Source organism: Pavona decussata, unplaced genomic scaffold, assembly GCF_977016875.1.
Source record: "Pavona decussata unplaced genomic scaffold, jaPavDecu1.1 SCAFFOLD_602, whole genome shotgun sequence".
Lineage (NCBI taxonomy): Eukaryota > Metazoa > Cnidaria > Anthozoa > Scleractinia > Agariciidae > Pavona > Pavona decussata.
In genome coordinates this window covers 1730847-1750540 of record NW_028145860.1, presented here as the reverse complement: position 1 = coordinate 1750540, position 19694 = coordinate 1730847, and the positions used below count along the sequence as shown (strand labels likewise).

The following is a 19694-nucleotide window of genomic DNA, read 5'->3' as shown; positions in this document are numbered from 1 at the left end:
GTCATACTTTAGGATTTCATCAACAGATTCAAAAGGTAGAACCACCTTGAAAATACACGATAATTTGAATGGTCACACTTTTGGATTTCATCAACAGGTTCAAAAGTTAAGGTAGAACCACCTTGAAAGTTCACAAGAAAGTACTACTCTGTAGCTCTAATTTGAATGGTCATACTTTAGGATTTCATCAACAGACTCAAAAGTTAAAACCATCTTGAAAATACACGATAAAGTACTGCTCAGTAGCTTTCATTTGAATGGTCACACTTAAGGATTTCTTCTACGGACTTAACTCTTTGAACCACGTTGCACAGCATTATACACCAGTATAAGAAAGTACTGCTCAGAAGCTTTCATCTGAATGGTTACACTTTAGGATTTCATCAACAGATTCAAAAGGTAGAACCACCTTGTACAGCATAATAAACAGCACCACAGGAAAGTACTGCTTAGTAGCTTTCATTTGAATGGTCACACTTTAGGATTTCATCAACAGATTCAAGAGGTAGAACCACCTTGAAAATACACGATAAAGTACTACTTTGTAGCTCTCATTTGAATGGTCATACTTTTGGATTTCATCAACAGATTCAAAAGTTAAAGTAGAACCACCTTGAAAGTACACAAGAAAGTACTGCTCTGCAGCTCTCATTTGAATGGTGACACTTTAGGAGTCAACAGATTCAAAGGTAGAACCAACTTAAAAAATACACGAGAAAGTGCAGGTTTTGTGATGGCTTTCATTTGAATGGTGACACTTAAGGGTTTCGTCCACACTCCGGGCAGAGCAAACAGTACCACAAGAAAGTACTGCTGAGTAGCTTTCATTTGAATCAATGTGGTCACAAAGCTTTCGATCGTTCAGTAGAAACTCCTAACTGCATAGTACTACAGGAAGAGTCGGTACTGTTCGATTACATTCATTTCGATTGTAAATCTTTTATAAGGCACTTTGGTCTGATATTTGCAAAAACATACCGGAGAGACAAATTGATACTTTACTCATTTAGACGTCAGCGGAAAAGGGAGAAGATTGTAAGAGCTAAGTTGGAAATATGGTGTTAAAAGCGACCACCTCTAACAGAGATAACTTTCGGCAAATGTTGACTCAACCCCTCCCGTCACAAATAAAGTTACCGTAATGATTCGATTTAGTGCCCTCGCGATAAGCCCGTCCCCCTCGAATGTGTTTTTGTTAATAAGCGCCCCTATTGCGTAAGCACTCCCATTCAAATACGCGCCCCTATTCTGTGATAGCACACATTCACTGCTTCAAGGAAATGCAGCCTTGTCAAGCAGGATTAGAACGGCTCAAGGTAGTACGTCAAGCCATATTGGAAGTGAAGTGCTGATCCCATGTAGAAAGATGAAGGGCTTGGACAGTAATTCCAAAACTCATTTATAATTCAAGCTTTGTGTCGCACATTTTGCTGTTTCTCAAAAAAGAAATAAGCGTCCTCCCTTGAGGTATCCTAAGTAAATTAGCGCCCCAGGCGCTAACTCGAATCATTACAGTAGTTTTCTTCTCCCATATAGAGCGACCTTCACAGGCGTGAGTGCAAGATTGAATATTTCGGAGTGTAAATTGTCTTTGGAACTTCAAAACTAGCGCTAATTCTTTGCTGACTGTTTCGAAACTGGAGTGCAATTTCTGCGACTAAACATCAGGGTGGGGCAGGAGATGGCCCATGCACGGGATGTAGATGTGTGATACTGGAATGTTGAGGGCAGCTCTGGATGGAGGATGAGAATATCATGGCCGGATGCGGTACGAACGGTATTTTGAACATTTCTTTGCATGTGGTACCGAGATAAACACCAGTTATTCAAGTAAACCAAATGAGCTGACATGCATGACTGACTGACTGAATGAATGATTGACTCACTGACCCACTGACTGATTGACTCACTAACTGACTGGCTGACTAACAGACTTGCTGACTGATTGACTGGATGAGCGAACGAACGATTGAACGAACGAACGAACGAACGAACGAATGAATGAATGAATGAATGAAGTGACTGACTAACTGACTGGCTGGCTGGCTGGCTGACTGATCGACTGACTGACTGGCTGACTGACTGACTGACTAATTGACTGGCCGACTAACTGACCGACTGACTGACTCAATGACTGATTGACTGACTGGCTGACTGACTGACTGGCTGAATGAATGAATGAATGAATGAATGAATGAATGAATGAATGAATGAATGAATGAATGAATGAATGAATGAATGAATGAATGAATGAATGAATGAATTGACTCACTGACTGACTGACTGACTGACTGACTGACTGACTGACTGACTGACTGACTGACTGACTGACTGACTAACTGACTGACTGATTGACTGAACGGATGGATGGATGGATGGATGGATGGATGGATACGGTCAGTTACGGTAGTTCCTTGGCCTTCCAAGTGTGGAGCGTAAACTTCCAGCTTCAGGGGATCAAAGCTGCAGCAAAGCAGATAGTCAGTAAAAGCTTCAGTTTTGTCTGGTCTTCTTTTTGGCCAAGCCGATACTTTTCCGGTCAAGAGCAAAAACAACCAGAGATATTCGATCTGTTTGGGCTAACACCCCCAGTATCGATTTCTCTGCGTCAAGACTTTCTTATGAACGGTAACGCATTTATATACCGCATTTTCTATTCATATATATTCAAATGCGGTTTACATCAGCGACCTCATCCTGCCCACCCAACCCATGAAATCATGAAACAGCACAAAGACCAGACCAGCACACCGGGAACTCCATGCCTTACTCGTTGCGATTAGTGTCTGGATGAAGCTAGCCGATGAGTAAAGATTTCTCCGGAGTCTCGTGAATCGTGTATGGTCGAGTTATTTGTTGATACACTATGTCTAGTGATGCTTCCTCGAAACGTGTTTATACCTTTGCAACCAAGGAAAAAAAAACAATAGTTAGTAAATAAAAAAGGTAAGGCATTCAGTTCTTATTTGAACAGAGTGTGGAAACCTTGTGCCATCTATACGAGCTCTTTGTCCGAATTGGCAAGAAAATTAAAAGGGAAGGCCAAAATTAGCCTTCATTAACAGTTGATGAAAGTTTGATAGTTAGTCGTCAATCATAATCCAGCCGGCATTGTGTTTAGGGTCATCGTGTGCATTGCTTCAGTGTATTGTGAGATTTCCAATTTCAAAACTGAAAAAAACTGTAATAGTATAAATCTAAACTAATGATCAAAAGTGGAAAATTCTTTCACCTGTTTGTGGCTTAAAGCCCATCTGTTAATACCTCCACATTTCTAAATGTAGCATTAAAAGATTATTTTTTATACACTAACACCAATCCTTAAAAACATTAAACACAAGATTAACTTTCAAACAAACATATGTCGCGGTGTTTGCTTCTCTTTCACTTCCAGTCTTCCATTGTGGTACTGTTTATTATGCAGTACCAGGTGATTCTAACTTTTCAGTCTGTGGATGAAATCCTTTAGTGTGACCATTTAAATGACAGCTACTGAGTAGTACTTTCATGTGGTGCTTTTTATTATGCTGTACGGGGTGGTTCTAACTTCTGAGTCTGTGGATGAAATCCTTAAATGTAAACACTTAAACGAAAGCTACTGTGTACGTGGTGGTTCTAACTTGTGTCGTTCTTCTTTTAAAGCCCGTTTTGAGTGACATATTCGTTCGCAAATTAAGGACGGTGCCTACTATTGTTACTGCGCATACGTTCTGCGCATCTCCAAATACTCGGGTTTCCTATAGGTCAGGTGCCTACTAATACAGGGATATTTTTGCGCGGTTTAAATCTATGCGGAGAAAGCAGAACTTACCAAATGCTCTTGGCATCTCAAAAGAAAATTGGGGGTAGCCATGCATTTTTCAGAGATAATTAAGCTTCAATTTAGGAAAAAATCCCATACATTCCTTTATATTTCAGCGTTTTTTAGAGATATTTTTGCTTAATTATCTCTGAAAAATGCGTAGTGACCGCCAATTTTCTTTTTGGATTCCAATAGGCCTTGCTAAGATCTGCTTTTCCCGCATAGTCATAAACCGCACAAAAATACTTCGGTATTAGTAGGCACCGTCCTTAAGAAGCGGAATCCTGTCCTTGAAAAACTCGTCAACTTCCAAAAACCAGGAAAAAACCCGCGCGCGAATTCTGGTTAGACCAAAACCTCTAGAAAACTTCTGAAAACGTTAACCGTGCGTGTTTCCCTTGTTTTCATATGGCCAATGGGGAATTTCACAAAACTTCGGTTTAAACCGATTTCAATCTGGCCATTACGCAATACTGTTACTGCCGTTACTGATGTTTTCTTCCATAAATTAAATAGTGTCAAGAAGGCCGATACAGCAGTAACTAGAGACAGATTTATCTACTTAATATATGATTACCTACTTATAAACAAGTCTTAGATCGGACTTCGTTGAGATAACCAGGCCATAGAAACACGAATGACTTTAAACCAATCAGAAGCTGCGCTTTAATGAGGTGCAATTTGCTGTTATTTTTCTCGAGAAGAAATTTTGGAAAGTTGATTTAAATCGGTTTCATGTTAGAGCTTTTGTTGTCCGGTTTCGGTCCGGTTTTCTTTTTTATGTAGCCTACAGGTGAATAAACACTACAGTTTCCTGACCGAAAAAAACCCTTGGTTTTTTCAATAATTTGTCTTTTGTTTTTCTTAACCTTTTCATCGGTTTAATTTTTCTAATGCGTCATTTTTTTAAGTTACTTGATCGGCTTTGTAGCTAAAACATACAAAAATTAAAACGTGCCTCAAATATTTACACAAAAATCCTTTTACAGCTTTTCTAAGTTTGAATAAAAACAGGTGAATTAATATTTCTTTTGTGTTCAGAATTTCATACCATTTCTTAGCTGAAAACTGGACGTCTTGACGATTTTGCCTTCGTTTTTGTTTCAGGCTATTTCTGCTTCTTTTTCTTATTATTTCTTGTTTTTTATCGTTCGGTTGATAAAAACATTTTTTGTTAGAATCTTCAGAGTGCTTGACGTAATATATTAAACACAAGCCGGGATTGAAAAGTGTTCCATCCAATTTCTAAACGGCGCGTAGGATTGAATTGAAAAAACGAGGCGCGGCCGAGTGTTGTTTAAACCAACATCGACTTAATTGGAAATCTGAAGAAACAATCTTTTTGTGCTTGATATAGCTTCTCAAACCATTAATAATTCTTGGAGAAATTAAAAGCAAAAGCTCACCACATTTTATGATAACTAATTTCCCATTTCTAAACCTCCTTCACGGTAATTATAGTGATTTCATTTGTTTTCTCTTGATGAGTTATTAATGATTTGAGAAAATGTTTCCAAGTTCATGACGCAAATTAAATTAAAAGAAAAAAATTGAACACGAGCCCCTCAAAATTTACATTAACCAGGCCATGTTAAATTGTTTGACATATTCGAACTGGCCTAAAATCCTCTTGGTTAGCAGTTAATAAGTAACAATTATTTACCTAAGTGGAGGTGGATATGATAGCAAATAATGTCTGGAGTTTGAGTAGCCAATGAGAGCGGGTGGAAAACAATATCCACTTGCTTGTTTTACTGACTAATTTTTTACAATGACTCAGTTTTATAATATAAACATTTTCTGGTAGGTTACTCGGCAAAGGATAGCACTTTTACTACTTTAAGGTGCTTATCATCTCGTTCACAACCTGAGGGCTCTTTTCGCGGGATAATTCAATAATTGGTGATAATTTTGGCTTCTAGAGGCCTGTGAGGTAGGTTGTACGTATCTATTGTCTTTTATGAATTAGAAATGGACCAACTGTCCGACATGGCTGTGCGTCTCCGCGTGTGTGTGTATGTATGTTTCCTTTGTCGTGGTTTTGAGTGCGTTATTTTAAAATTAAAAATTAAAAAAAGGAACAAGAAGAAAATTAGACCTCTCATTTCATAGACGATTATTTCTCTTTGGCGATCAACTTCATAAAATATCGTTTGCATCATCTCTCAATTTGACTCGGCTAAGCTGTCTATCTTTTCAAGAACCCTTGCTTTTAATTGGCCCACTGTATTTTTTGATTACTGTGCATGGCGGTCGCCTTGTTCCTTTCTTCATGATGATCAGCTGTTCTTTTAATGTTTTAATGATATCTGCCGTCCCGATAAATGGTGTTCAAGTATTATCGTTGTTTCAAGAAATGAGATGGTAAATATACTTCATTAATCTTCGATACATGTACAATACAAAACAAAAAAACTAGAAAACAGTTAGAACTCTCTAAAGGGCACTTTCATAGACGATTATTTCTCTTTGGCGATCAACTTCATAAAATATCGTTTGCATCATCTCTCAATCTGACTCGGCTAAGCTGTATATCTTTTCAAGAACCATTGCTTTTAATTGGCCCACTGTATTCCCTGATTACTGTTCATGGCGGTCGCATAGTTCCTATCTTCATCTGCTCTTTTAATGATATCTGCCGGCCCGATAAATGGTGTTCAAGTATTATCGTTGTTTCAAGAACTGAATGAGGTAGTAAACTAAAGTTAGTTCATTAATCTTCGATACATGTGGGTTCGTCTCTTTTGAAACTTAAGCCTGTCGCGATGTTGTCGTTCTACTACCGTGTCAAGCCTTGGTTCGACGGTTAATAAGCACGGCTGTGGCACGACTTAGAGTGCTTTCCATTTGCCATATCTGACCGACCAGGCTGTAAATCGAATGAACTGACCGACCAGTCTGTAAATAGAATGCGTCATTTTGAAGGGATAGTGCTGCAAAATCTTGAAAACTAATCACTCCGAAAATGGTACGCGCTATTTTGAGAAATTCGAAGGACTAAGATAAAACTTATTCTTAAAATTGGTAAATACCGTTTACGAAGAAACCTATCTGGCCGGCCAGTTTTGACATATGGAACGCAACGCTCTCTTAGTTTCAGATGTCGCCAATTTAATTCGATCAAATTTAATACATCCATGAAACACAAACCCAGGTTGGCTGAATCTGGTTTTGAAAGTGAACCGAACATCGCTTGAAGTTTTTACATTTGTTTTCTGGCACTGCGCTCTTTGATAGACAACTGTATTCTTTTTTGTCTTGGGCAAGCAAACTTTTGCTGCGTTTTAAAAGCTGCTAGCAAAGCGGTAAGAAGAGGTGTTACTTCCATGCTCTATAAAATCTGATAAACAATCTCAGTAAAGTCCACTACATTAGCGAGCTGTACTGTAAATAAGTACTGAATAATTTAACGGTCAGTGACTTTATCTTGGTGTTCGTTTATCCTTGATTTGAATTTTATCTTCCATAGTTTCAAACTCACGTACCCAAAAACAATGGGAAGACAAAATTTAAACCAAGGAAAATCTGAACCACAGCATATACAATATACCTTTTCGCAGCTGGGGTAACAGTCTTATTTGCATAACAAAATGCTTGGGGCACCTAACTTTTAAGAGTGAACTTTTAAGGATGGCACAGTGTAGAGAGCACTCGCCTCCCACCACTGTCACTGCGGTTCATTTCCCTAACACAGCGTCATAGCTGGGTCAAATTTGCTGTTGGTTCTCGTCCTTGCTCCGATAAGATGTTTATCCGGGCACACCGGTTTGTCCGGTTTTCTTCTCTTCTCCAACTGACTCAACATTTCAAAATTCCAATTCGATCTGAGAAGGTTCACAATTAGTATTCCGCACTAACTGACACTGACACACGAATTGAGTGATTTATTTTTATTTTTTCTTAAAAGTCGCTGGAGAGCAAGGCTTTGAATTTGACCTGGTCGTGCGACCCCAACTGCAAAGTTCGTACATTGTCCTTATGAGATTTTGTCGGTTGCAAAGCTGCTTTCCCCGCAGGGAGGCTACGTCTTCGTCAATATGTTTTTAACCTCGCGCGAAAAATCCCTTCGGCCACAAAGTAAACTTCTGTTTTTTTTTTTTTTTTAATTCTCCGTCAAAAAGTATTGTTATAGTTTAACATATAAGTATTTATTTCGGTGAAGAAAACCTTGATACCTTGGTAACCGGTTCGTGATTAGCACTCAAGATCATTCTCTGAACAAAGTCATTTTAGACATAACAACTGAAAAAATATAGAGTACCACATGTCCCTAACCTAGAAGGCTAGAAATTTTAAAAGCATAAGTGAGCAGAACCAGGGACGTTAATATCCCTTCATGCACAATTGTAATGAATTCACGAGAGGCCAGAATCAAATTGCTGCTATCAGTTTACAACCGAAGACAACAAACACAGAAAAACTTTTACAATTTGCGAAAATAATTTTAAGTGTGATATCTTCAACCTGAAATTATGAGCACGATCATTCCGGCAGTTAGTAAATCTGTCTTTGGAGTGTTGAAATACCGGCGAGTTTACAGGTGTTTTGCATTTCAAATTTTCAATATCACCAGTTACCACTTTTTCCAACAACCACGATCTTATCAGTACGAATTCTTACTCGAGTGAAGCTTCTTTTTCATTACATGTACGTAGTTTAGACTCGAGCTCGTTAAGGCTTTTGCAGCCTCGATGGCCGTCGTTTCGGAATGTTACAACAGGGAGTTGTGTCTCAACACATCAAACAGTTACGATTGAATCACAAGGAGAGATGAAAAACTGTATTTGAAACGAGGCTTAGCAAGCATTGTGGGAACAATTGGTAAATTAATTCTTTACAGCCATTGAGTTTCACACGTATACGTGGCAACCATGAAAGACCGTGCGAAAACGGCCTGCACATAAGCGATAAAAACAGGGGTGGGTTGCATAAATTTAACGTCGGGCGTAACTGTTAACGCCCGACCTTCATCCCAGTCACATTCAGTATTTTAACGTCTGACGATAGCATTTACGCCCACCGTTAAGTTTTATGCAACTTGTCCCAGGAAAGGACAGCAGGTGAGGTTTATCAGTTTTGATTAGTTTATGCCGTTTTGTAAAAAAAGTACAACTATTTTCCATCGGACTTCAGATCGATACACAATTATATTAATAACCGTAGGGCCCGTACCAGATAAATAGAGGTTGAGGTAGTTCATTTGAATGGTTACACTTTAGGATTTCACAGGCAGACTGTTATTATCTTGTAGTTCAGTGACTTTCATTTGAAGGCTCGACTTTAGAATTTCATCTGGCGCTGGACTACACTCTCGTTCATACCACAAGGCGTGATTCTGAGGTTAAAAACTGCAGTGCGCGATTTCCCATTTCTGTTCTACAAAACTACATTCGAAGCGACATCTTTAGAGCGATAACAAAATTTATTTTAAAATTGCGAGGAATAATCATGTCGTGATGAATCCATGGATTTTAGCGGCGGTCGGTTATTGCGTTGGAAATCGCTTCTGTTAATGGCGGGCCATTTTAAGGCCCGTTTAAATGGTTTCAACATTTATTACAACATTTGTTCGACATGTTGTTTAACCAGATCACGACAACGTTTAAACGACTGTCGTTCAATATTGTCGAAAGTGTTAAAAATGTTGAAACCTTCACGTGTTGAAACAAATTTACATTGGTTTAAACTTTCATTCAACATCGCTTCGATCCAACATTGCCTTTGTTCTCGAAAATGTTGGATGGTGTTGAAGCCGTTTGAACACTTCGTTCAACATTTATTCCCAATTCCTCGCATAATCAGTTCTTAGTTTAGGCCGACTGCTGGCCCGATGTTGAGACCGCTTGAACGGCCTCCATGCACCCAACATTGGTTTCACTCTCAACATGTTTCAAATGTTGAAACCATTTTAAACGGGCCTTTACGGGAATTTGATCGCGTTTTGTGATCATGTCAAGTGGGGGTCGCAGAGCTTATGCGCTGTTATGATAAACTGCCTTGTGGGAACCCCAACTGCGATACAAAATTAATATCGCAGGGAAAGCAAGCCGCCTGTAGTCTTCACTGGTAATTAAAAACGTAATCAGTTCTGAATGGGTGATGTTACGAATGACTTGCAAAGTGAAATTGCCATTAATTTTTAATCTTGTTAATCAGTAGTACTGTGGGCGGCATTATTTACCACTTCTTTTAATGCCGATCTCGATGAAAAAGACTTGGGGATCGGCCTGTAAACCTCTTTTAAAGAACTTTATTGGAGGCAGGATTCTCTGTATTTTTAAATGCTCAATTGTAAGGAAATTTATGACATGGCTGAACTCTTTTTCACTTGAATCACGAGAGGTAAGTTTCATGTTAAATAACTCTTATTTTTCCAATTTTTCGATGAAATCACTTTCCAGGAAGTTTGTAACATGACATCGTTTCATGCAGCTTGTTTAATTTGACGTAAAAATTTCGACCCATACCAAAAGAAGGTCAGGTTTCAATATTTCCTCGTATGCTAGTTTTTTTCAATAAAAAATTACATGAAGATTGACTATGCAAATGTTCACCTGTGCTTTTTTTTATTTTTTTTTTTAATTTCCCACGTATTAGTTATTAAGGACCGTTAAAATTGGCTTCTTCGGGCTACCTTGCCTCGTTAATGTTTAATTTGTTAATGTTGTATTTGTGTGTGTGAGGCAATCAATATACTGAAACTGAAAACAAACCAACGGCATCTTATTGGAGTTAGTTAATTAGGAGAACACATCAGATTAGAACAACTCACTGAGTCGCCTAGCTCTCAAGGTAGATGCAATGCAAAGACAATGGTTAATTCATAAAAAGGTTAAGAAACAGTTGGAAACTAATAGTCGGCGTCACAGTTTGTCCGTCTACATTTCGCAACAATTGCGACGAGGACAAAATGAAGGAATTATCCGTAGTTTTGTATATCGCAATAGAAAGCTTAATGCAGTGAAAAATTGAGGCGCGATCAGACAAGAATTTTGGTTTCCAACGGGAGTCCTACATACGTCTGTCGTTTTAGCCTATGTTTCTCGTACAGTAAAAAACAAATTGAGAATTCTTAAGTTAATAATACTGTATAATAATGTTGTTTTTCAATTCTTTGCAGTTAATCTGCCAGGTGAAAAATGGCGTCCTTCGTTCCCAAAATATGTCAATTCACATCAACTTTAAGAGGCACATTTCTCCAAACATTTTTCTTGCTGGTGATTTCGCTTTTGTTAATAAACTGGTATCTTCTCAGCAAAGAGGGATCGTGGAATTCCAAGGTCGCGTTGGAGAGAAAAGAGAAGCATGGGAAAGCTGCAGTCGACAAAGACACACAAATGCTGAAAAGGATGTCATCTTACAGAGATCCGCTCTCAACACCCAATAGTTCTCGACATATTAAGACATTGAATAGCGCGTGTCCAAAGTTGTCCCTTGGATCTGCGAAAACTGTCGAGTACGGGCTATGTACGCCTCACAAACCAAGCGAACATTCCTGCGAATTTGCCAGCAAAATGTATTCCATTAAACCTGAATTATCGAAGTGCAAGAAGAAAGGAATGGGGGAGATTTGCGAAATGAAAGTAAATTATGCAAGTGAAAGAAGAATGATTGATTTTGCATGTAATAAATCACTCTGCGATCAAAGCGATTCGTTTAAAGTGATTTGTATTAATCCCAAAACAGGACTAACTGAAATTGTAAAAGAATTCTCGACAGTTGAGAAACTTGAAAGAGGATTACCAGCTATTGCAAGGAAAAATAATGAAAATAAGTTCAACTTTATGTTCGTTGAATGCACGAATCACCAAGGAGAGCAAGTATCGCAATTTATTCCCCTCGACCCTCGTGTTACCGTAGTAGAAAACAAAAACGCTAGAAATAGAAATCTCGTCAATGTAAATGTTCTTCTTATAGATTCAGTTGCCAGAGCTCATTTTTACCGCTCTTTGCCAAGAACTGTCACCACGTTCAAAAAATGGCGGGAAAATCCACGAGCGGTTCCCGCCAAAGTCTTCGACTTCGAGTTGTTCCAGGCCCTGCACGGTCACACTGCTGTCAATATGCACGCGTTTTATATTGGACAACTATTTCCAGTTGAGCAAAAAGATAAAACTCCTCCACTGAATATATCAGCACTGTTTGGGCATTACAAGAGAGCTGGATACCATACAGTGTGGCAGGAGGACTTGTGCTGGAAAGGTATCTGGGGATTAATGACCGATCTTGGTGTGAACCGCTGGGACCGCCTTCAGGAGGAGATGAAATCAGCTTATATTGATCACACAGGTAAATTCTTAAACGGGACAGTCCCATGTGTGAACCCTAAATTCATGATCCCCATCCCGTAGATTATGGCCCCTGTTGTTCAAAGAGTGAATAACTTCATCCTGCGGAGAAGTCATTAGAGTACATTTTATCCGCTGGATAACGTTACACTCTGTTTTTTTTTTTTTTATAAGAACGTCTAATTTTGGAGCTGAGGCTGAACGTTCTTATATTTTTTTGCGATTTGAGGCTTAAAACGTTCTTAAGATGTTGTTAAATTACATGGTATACACTACATGTATTTCAGTAAATCAAGCATTGCCTGCTGAGATATGGTATCGAGAACTGCTGATTATGACAAACCGAGATGTGTGTCACCATTGTTAATGTTATACGAAACATGCCCTTAAGTATTTTGGTTAATTTACATTTGTTACCTTGATTTTATATACGACTTATACAGATTAGGAAAATAAAAACTTTCTTAATCAACTCTCAGCCTGAGGAATGTTCTTAATACGTTCTTAAAATTTTGGTTAATCTCAGTCTCAACGTTCTTATAAAAAGGTTCTTATAAAAAAAACAGAGTGTATTCTCTTTGAACAACGGGGCACTGTTATAACGACCAAAGACATTTCGTGCCGGAAAAGCTATTTTACGTGCACAATAACCTTACAAGAGATTCAATTTTCATTCAGTTAATTCTCAAGGGTAGAACGTTGAAACTTTACGATATTAAGAAGTACATTGGGTTAGTTCTCAATAAAAGCTGTCACCAATCGATAGAGACGGGGGTTTTGGAAAAAGGACCTACAGCCAGTTTATTTAGTTTTCTTGAAAAGCGCTGCCTACCTATAAATTCATCACGCAAGCGGGTTTTTTTTTTTTTGTTTTGTTTTTTTTTTGTTTTACTACTGCTTGGAAATAGCAGCTCCCTGAAGAAAGGATTTGTGACAAACTATGCTCATAATTTCATCGTATTTTAAGGCCTCACACATTCCAGTTGCAAGATCCTTAAGTCACTGGGAGTGGAAAGCCCTTTTACTGGACCAGACGGCGACCAAATCTGCTACAACGGAAAGTTCCAACACGCTTATTTTCTCCGTTACATTACGGACACTATTCAAGCCGTCGGTGCGTCACGCAACGCTCAACCGGTTTTCTTGTACACGACATTAAACGTTGCTCACGATCATAGAAGTATAAGAACACAAACTTTGGATATTGATCTTGAAAGCTATGTTACTAGCATGGCTAAGGATGAAAATACTTTGACAATAGTTCTAGCGGACCATGGAAATACCTATACTTCGTATACTTCTGAGGTTCTTGAAGGGAGGTTCGAAATGTTTCACCCTAGCCTTTTTGTGATCGTTCCGAACAAAGTAGCTTCTTTGTTAGGAAAGAACGCGATGTCCGCACTAGAAACGAACCAACGAAGGCTTATCACCATGATCGACCTGCACCATTCTCTAATGGCTTTGGCCGGGCCAATCAATGGTGTAAAGCCAGTTGGAGTGTTCACACCCATTTCTAAGAAACGCACCTGCAATGATTTGGAACTCAGGACGCCAAATTTATGCGTGTGTGAAGGCTGGGACATCCAGGTTGACAATGACACGTCGCATATTCAAGTAGCTGAATTTGCGATTGGCGAGTTAAATAACCGTCTCCAAGAACAGTACAAGAAAGTAATTTCGCTCCAGAAGAACTCTAAGGTAACACCTGAGAATTTTACCCGATCTTGCCAACAATTGCAGCCATTGTGGTTTGAGAATGTCCGTTTAAGAAACTGTAAAATTGACGGGTCGCTTATCACCTCCATGGATATCAGTGTTGCGCCAGGAGATGGAGTGCCACAACGAAAAGACGTGTTTCATGTTGAAGTAAAAGCAAAGGAAATAATATTGCAAAATGTCTATCAAATGGAGCTGTTTGCATACGATCGTCTAACGCTCTTTGGAATGTACAAAACATGTGCTGATGATGGTGTGGAGCTCAAGTTGTGCGTTTGCTCGCTAAACGCGTCTAAAACGCGTTCTGGGTTTGCATCCGAGTCTCCTAAACATTGGGAGTATTTTGGCCAAAAACCTGTTGTTAGAAAGATCAGTAAGAAACCATGTTTATGGCTGATGATAAGGCGTCATTCTACAGCGAACGCATATGAAGTGGCAAATTTTTGTCGCAATCAAACATATCGCGTCAAGGTTGAAGCAGAGGCATCCAACATGAGGTTTTCCCGCCAACTTCCTCTCACTTTAGAAGTCGGTCCCGGACGAGTGATCTTTGCTTTCTCAGTTTGGAAGCATATAAGTTACTGGGAAGCTGAAATCTCAGTTCTGGCAACGATTGAAAATGAATCTGATTCCATTGATACACGGAATTATCTTTCCTACTAGTCGCCAGGGTTTTCGTTTGAGGCTGGAGCCGTACGTAACGTCCGTTTGCCTGCTATATGATGTCCCAGTTACTTTGATGTGAGGATGACGATTTAGCCTTTGGTTCTGATGTGGACCTTGATGAATAGACTAGTTTAATATTCGAGTTTTCGATATTTGAGAGGTTTGACAGTATTCACTCCCCATTAACATGCAAGTGAAAAACATTTTTGCTTTCTTGTGACGTAAATTTAAAAGTGAAAACAGACGATAATCACATGTAATTTTTAGCACACTTGAATGTTATTTCTACTTTTCAAACTAAAATTTACAATTCAGACATTTCTAACAAATTAACGTCAAAATTTGTTGTCAGAGTGGAGTTTCCCTTTAAGTGTTTCCTTTTGGGATCTTCGCAGTCCCTTTGCCCCCTTACGTGTTCCTTTCTACCCTTCTCTGTCTTAAAGTGTTCCTTTTTGAGGTCTTTACTAGTTCCCTTTTGCACACGAATATAGCGTAAAAATTCATCAACTTCTAAATATTTTTAAACTCCGTAATTTTAAAGAAGATTACGACATTTTTCAATTTGTAAGACATGTTTCAATGTTACAAACATCATCGTCAGTTACAAAATATTTGAAAAATCGTTAGGACTATATAACAACTGAGCGAAACATGCATTATGATTAAGTGACAAAAATAGAGAACATATTTGAGTGAGTAACAAAGTGTTGGAAAGAAAATAAAGCGTAAAGCGTAAGTGCCAGGTTGACATGATGAACTTGTTGATTTAAATTGGGCTTTCCCAATTTATATACATAGCCTCCTTAAGTTTAAGTTGAAATTTAGCGGGGGCGGAATCAAGGATTTCGAAACAATCCGCAGAGCAAGATTGACGACAGCGTTCTGAGCTTTGTAAGTGTTTGAAGATGTGTAAGGACTTGTCATAAGAGAGATGTTCACGGATGCGTGTGGAAAAATGACGACCAGTTTCGGCGATATAGCAAGCATTACAGCAAGCACAAGTGAATTTGTAAACCTCACTTTAACAATAAACTCTGTTAACCACTCTCGATCGCTGTTCCTTCACTGTTCTCATGCTCTGCTCCATCTGTCAACACCCCCCCCCCCCCCACACCCCTTCCTCCTCCTTCCAACCACCCATCAGTTCCCACTCTACCCCTTATTGGGATTGTTGACGTCATGAAATCCAAATGGCGGCGCGCAGAAAATTTAAGAGGGAAAAGAGGCGATAATAAAACACTTAAGCGCTATCTCAACTTTTTAAACTAAGCTTTGAAATGTAGACACTAGGGAGCTTAAGCAACGACGACGGCAACGGCAACGACAACGCCGCAAAACAATAGGTTTAATGAGCAAAAACAATTGCTCTGTACGTGCGTTTTACATTTCGGTACATCTCTTTGCCGTCCTCTGCAAAATGACAACGTGAATTGACCAAATTTAAGGTTTTGTGTAGAACGTCAACGGACGACGATAAATTTTTCATTTTCTTTCTTAACTTGTACGCCACTCCTTCCAATTTGGTTCCTGGAAAGTTCGCCACTTTTGTAAAGGTTGAGCGAGTTGAAATAATCGCGAAGTAGCACAAATGAAATAATGTTATATTTTCAAGTGACGTTTTCGTTGCCGTTGCCGTTGCCGTCGTAGTTGCTTAAGCTCCCTACTAATTCCAACAATTTGACGTCCATTTGTTAAGTAAAACCTTTGAGCGATTGAAGGACAGCAGAAATTGTGCAGTTTATAATTCAGTCGCGTCCCACCAACCAATGGCTCGTCTTAAATCTCAAACTCGCCGCCATCCACGGCTTGAGTTGCTCCCTGCTTTGAGGATTCTTGTTCTCTGGTTTTTTTGTAATAAACTTTTCCAAATTGCAATTCGGTCGAAAATCCGAGGTTTGTTAAACTGTGAAGTGCTAATTTCTCGAAAATCTTTATCCCCGTTTCTTTATACCTTCACCCACTATGTCTGTGAGTTCCCCAAACATTTTCTAGTAATAACATTCTCATATTTTTGCTCAGTCAACTCCCGTGCAGTTTTATGCATCCAAAAGCATTCGAAATCGAGGCTTATACATTTGAATTGTAGATTATCGCTAAATTATTCATCTTTTCTTCACACTCGCCACCACGAGGAACTTGAAACCAAGATGGACAACGGTAAAACTTAACTCCGTCCTTATAGTTGTTTCCTGGCAAAATAATTCAAAACATTGACGCTAAAGTTGCGGTTTATTTCATGGAATTTTGTCCGAACCATCATCGCTGTCTTCTCTTCATACCCATTAAGCTTGAACCGATGATCGGAAAGCGACGGCGTGCAGGACATTCAACGTGGAATAATTCAAGATTCTTAAGGTATTTACTCGAGATAATTTGTTTTTCTTATTTTGCCTCGCATAGTACTTTGTTGAAAATTAAGTGTTTTATCTTATGAAACGTGGTGTAGGAAGATAGAGTTGTTCACTAAGAGTTAGTGGTTTTAGACATAGGCCGGCCTTGTATAAAGTGCTGAGCATGTAACGGTTGGCAGTATTGCCACTTCCCCTGGATTGAAAGCTATTACATCCCAGTTTTAAAACACTAGTACATTTAGTTGAATGAATGGCTGAAAAAATCAATGGTTGAATTCGGAGGCAAGATTCTGAAAACACCAACATTAATTATGTATACATTTTGCAACTCAAACTTTTTGCACGCTTGCCGTTTTTAGAAGAGGGTTAGTATGACAGTGGTGCATGTATAATTAATTAATGTAGGGGCTATGCGGAAATCTTTCTCTATATTTGGTTCAATAAATTGCTGCAAAATCCGAATATAAGCTTTTTTCAGTGAAACATTTTGGTTTATGAACAGGGCAGTAAAGTTAAAAACTCGACCCGACAGGACCTCTTGCAAGCTTCTATCTATGTCATCTTGAAATTTTCAGCGACAAGATATGAGTCAATTTGTGCCTCTTTCACTTTCAGACTTAACCAGTTCAATACCCATGCCGAGACCTTTAATTTAGCGTGCTCACATGCAAGATTGGAGTTCTTGTGATTGCCCGACACATTTCCAAAGAGACAGAATTCCTCTGATCTCGGGTGAGTAGTTTTCTTTGTCACACTAACAGGCCTAAACATTCCTATCTTCAGAAACATTAATTAGTTTTGTGTGCGCGTGAGAAAGCTGACAGATTTTCTTCAATTACGATATTAGAACTCAAGAAATAAAAGATAAATAAATAAATGAATAAGACTCCTTCCACCCCTCCCCTTCTTGCTCTATCATATCACAGAATCAAACTGAATGCGAGGAAAAGGGATTTTCTAGGGGAAAGAGGGATTGGGAGTAAATATTGTTTCACACTTCTATTGTTTCCTTCAATGCAGATACCACACTGAGAATGGCTCAATTTGGAAACAGAGACGCAACTATTACAAAGGTGAGATATGGTTAGCCTCTTCGCTTGTTGAGTGATTAGAATCAAATTACTCTTTGGATCTTGTTACAAAATCAACTGTTAGAAGTTTTAGCCAGAGTTTATACATGTGATTTCATTCCTGTACTCATTCCTGTGTTCACAGTGCCTATGATACTCAAGTTTTAAATTGCAAGGTTGTTTTACATTCCTTACTTTTATTTTATTAAAAGATTTTTCTGTCTTGGATTTTAGTTGCAAGTTTTACAAGTCAAGAGACAACAACAATATCAGTAAACAGAGTGGATTGGACTGCAGACAGTGGATAGAGGACTGCAAGAATCAATTGGCCCTAAGGTTTAATTCTTGTAAACTTTAGCTTACATACTTACAGTCAACCTACGTCACGCATGACCAGTATTTCTGAGAATGAAATAAACATGTCCGTCATTTGAATGGAATCTTGAACATAGCTTTTTTATACCGTCAATAAACTAGGGAAATTTCTACGGGAACTCTGAAATTTCTCTGGTGATGTTCAAAACTGACATAAATTTCAAAACTCCGTTCAAATTTCAAAAATACTGGTCACGCTTGATGTAGGTTGACTGTAAAATTGATGGTTCAATTGTTCAAAATGCGGATTAAAAGTTAATCCAGATTATGGCTTTGGGTTACCCGCCAAAAACGGTCAGAAGAAGTATTTCAAAATAAAAAAAATTAATCGTTGTGCAATTGACAATTTATGGTTGAGTTTAAGATAAATCAATAATTCCAAAAATGAAACACAGGAAATGTTTAATACTGAATTCAACATTGAAACTTCTGGATTAACATGATCGCGTTTTGAACACTTGGGCCATGATCTCCATAGTATCATTTATAAGAAGGTCTGACTGAGAGTGCTTGTGCTCAATTCTCGGATATCAGGCAAAATTGAACTCATTTCTCAGCCTTAAGTTTACCTCTTCACTCCGGGAGAAGACAAAGAGAAGTACTACTCCACAGATTTCATTTGAATGGCTGTACTTTAGGATTTGATTCGCAGTCGCAAAAGGTGGAATCATTAGAATTATTTTCCACAAATTCAGGTAGACTCCTGTCACACTTTAGGATCTTATCCACAAACTGAAAAGTAAAAACCACCTTGTACAGCAAAACAAACAGCACCACAGCAAAGTACTGTTCAGTAGCTTATATCTTAATGGTCACACTTTAGGATTTCATCTACAGACTTAAAAGTTAGAACGACCTTGTACAGCATAATTAACAGCACTCGGCACAGCAAAGTACTCTTCAGTAGCTTTTATTTTAATGGTCACACTTTAGGATTTCATCTACAGACTTAAAAGTTTGACCCACCTTGTACAGCATAATAAACAGCAGCACAGCAAAGTACTGCTCAGTAGCTTTCATTTGAATGTTTACACTTTAGGATTTATCCACAGACTGAAAAACTAGAACCACCTTGTACAGCATAATAAAAATAGTACCACAAGAAAGTACTGCTCAGTAGCTTTCGTCTGACTGGTCACAGTTTCAAATAAATTTTTCGTCCACGGACTCAAAACATAGAACCACCTTTTAAAACATAATACGCATTGCCAAAAAAATATACTGCTCATTAGCTTTCATTTGAATGGTCACTCCTTAGGAATTCTTCCACAGACTCAAAACATAGAATCACCTTGTATAGCTTAATAAACAGCACCACAGGAAAGTACTGCTCAGTAGCTTGCATTTGACAGGTCACACTTTAGGATTTCATCTACAGACTTACAAGTTAGACCCACCTTGTACGGCATAACAAACAGCACCACAG

General features: G+C 38.6%; 1 protein-coding gene and 1 long non-coding RNA gene across 3 annotated transcripts in view; both read left to right on the top strand.

The window, feature by feature from the left end:
- LOC146449306 (uncharacterized) overlaps positions 1-15523 on the top strand; it is a 54060-nt gene extending 38537 nt beyond the window's left edge. The window contains exons 1-3 of one of the 2 annotated variants that reach the window (XM_085101119.1): positions 5632-5735; positions 10923-12091; positions 13058-15523. In XM_085101119.1, coding sequence (XP_084957245.1) covers positions 10942-12091; positions 13058-14469 — 2562 coding nt within the window. In that variant the 5' untranslated portion in view covers positions 5632-5735; positions 10923-10941 and the 3' untranslated portion in view covers positions 14470-15523. Of the gene's footprint in view, positions 1-5631; positions 5736-10922; positions 12092-13057 lie in introns of those variants that run through there. The other variant, XM_085101118.1, reaches the window with a different exon arrangement.
- A 1204-nt stretch (positions 15524-16727) lies between these two features.
- LOC146449305 (uncharacterized) lies at positions 16728-18343 on the top strand. The gene is made up of 4 exons (XR_014860707.1): positions 16728-16827; positions 17439-17555; positions 17844-17896; positions 18128-18343. It is a non-coding gene; the product is annotated as an uncharacterized LOC146449305 (long non-coding RNA).
- The last annotated feature ends 1351 nt before the right edge of the window (positions 18344-19694 follow it).